Raw genomic sequence first — 1,463 nt, 5'->3', positions numbered from 1 at the left:
ACTCGGTTGAGGGACTTGATTTAGGCAGACGGAGGCAAGATTTAGGCAGACGGAGGCATGATTTAGGCAGACGGAGGCAATCCGACATGGCGACGTCGATATGCTCGACATGCTCTCTTCGTATTTCCCGTTTGCTTCCCACATCGACTTTACGACGGAGAGAAACAAAGCCGTCCTCCATGGCCAGAAACGCTTGGTTCGGTGGCTCGGCGGTCCGTAGTGAAGCCATTTGTGCATGCAGGCGACCTCGGACCATTTGCACGTTTAGGATCACTCAACATATATCATGTGGTCCGTATGACGCAATCCTGCCTCCAGTCCTTTCACCTCGCGGCTGTCTTGAAGCGAGGACCCATATCGGTTGGCTTCTGACGGGTTGGAACGTTGGGTGTTGCGTCACGTTCTTGGGACCTTTGGAAAAACACGCGAGCAACGTGATGCTGATACTAAAGATCAAAGTCCGGCTTGTGCATAAAATGGAACACTCAAGACAGTTGGCGGTTCTTGTATGCACACATCATTCAACCCCTAGCAGTTTCGGAATGCACACATCATTCCACCCTTAGCCGTTTCAGTTGCAAACTCTCGTAACCATCCATTCTCGATCGCCCGAGCCAAGAGGCTAAACAACAATAGCGCAAGCTTGCTCCCAATTACTCGTCCAGCACATGTTCTTGAAAAGCATCGAAGATAGCCATGCCACCCCCACAAAACCCATCAAACGAAAAAAACTCAACAGATGTCATTTTCAACGTGCATAGTAAATGCATTACTCGAGAAAGCTCAGTGTGTACGCACGACTCAATGCAGACGGAAAGCCAGACACAATTTGTCGACTTAGCACTTGGCGTTGGAGCCGGCCGGGATGTGCGAGCACTTGGTCGAGGCCTTGCCGCCGGTGACGGCGACGCCGGTCCACTTCCAGTTGCTGCACGCGCCCTGCGCACACAGAATGTACGTGTTGGTGGCCTTGGCAGAGACGGAGCCCGTGATCTTGTTGAGCGTGACGTTGGTGATCGGGACGCCGTTGGTGGGCTTGCCCGTCGGGCCGCCGTTGAGGTAGTCCTGCTCGATGACGATGCCGTACTTGCCAATGTTTTCGAGCTGGATGTTGGAGTACGTGATGCCTGAGACCGACCCCTTGGCGCCCGAAACCGTCTTGATGCGCACGCCGTTGTCGCTGTTGACGATCTTGGAGTTGGAGATGGTCACGTCCTTGACGATGTTGTTGGAGCGACCGCCGACCGACCCGATCGAGAGACCGTGGCCGCCGCTGCAAAAACCGTTGGTAAAGGTGATGCCAGTGCCCGAGTTGACGGCGAGACAGTCGTCCTGGTTGTAGACGATCGCGCCCGAGATCAAGATACCCGTCGAGCTGCCGACGTCAAAGGCGTCCGTGTTGTGGCCGCCCTTGGTGTCGCCGAGCTTGTTGTCGATCGTAATGTCGAGGTACTTGGAGTTGG

The 1,463-nt window shown here is 54.7% G+C and overlaps 1 protein-coding gene across 1 annotated transcript in view; it reads right to left on the bottom strand.

Moving 5' to 3' along the window:
* Positions 1-837: 837 nt before the first annotated feature.
* SPRG_20424 (hypothetical protein) overlaps positions 838-1,463 on the bottom strand; it is a gene marked incomplete at both ends in the record, with an annotated part of 1,086 nt that continues 460 nt past the window's right edge. Inside the window, one exon of the mRNA XM_012347017.1 lies at positions 838-1,452. Within this exon, the coding sequence (XP_012202407.1) occupies positions 838-1,452 (615 nt within the window). The remainder of the gene's footprint in view (positions 1,453-1,463) is intronic.

Source organism: Saprolegnia parasitica, assembly GCF_000151545.1.
Source record: "Saprolegnia parasitica CBS 223.65 unplaced genomic scaffold supercont2.32, whole genome shotgun sequence".
NCBI classification, from domain to species: Eukaryota; Oomycota; class Saprolegniomycetes; order Saprolegniales; family Saprolegniaceae; genus Saprolegnia; species Saprolegnia parasitica.
The sequence above is the reverse complement of the archived record's forward strand: the minus strand, read 5'-3'. Positions and strand labels throughout refer to the sequence as shown.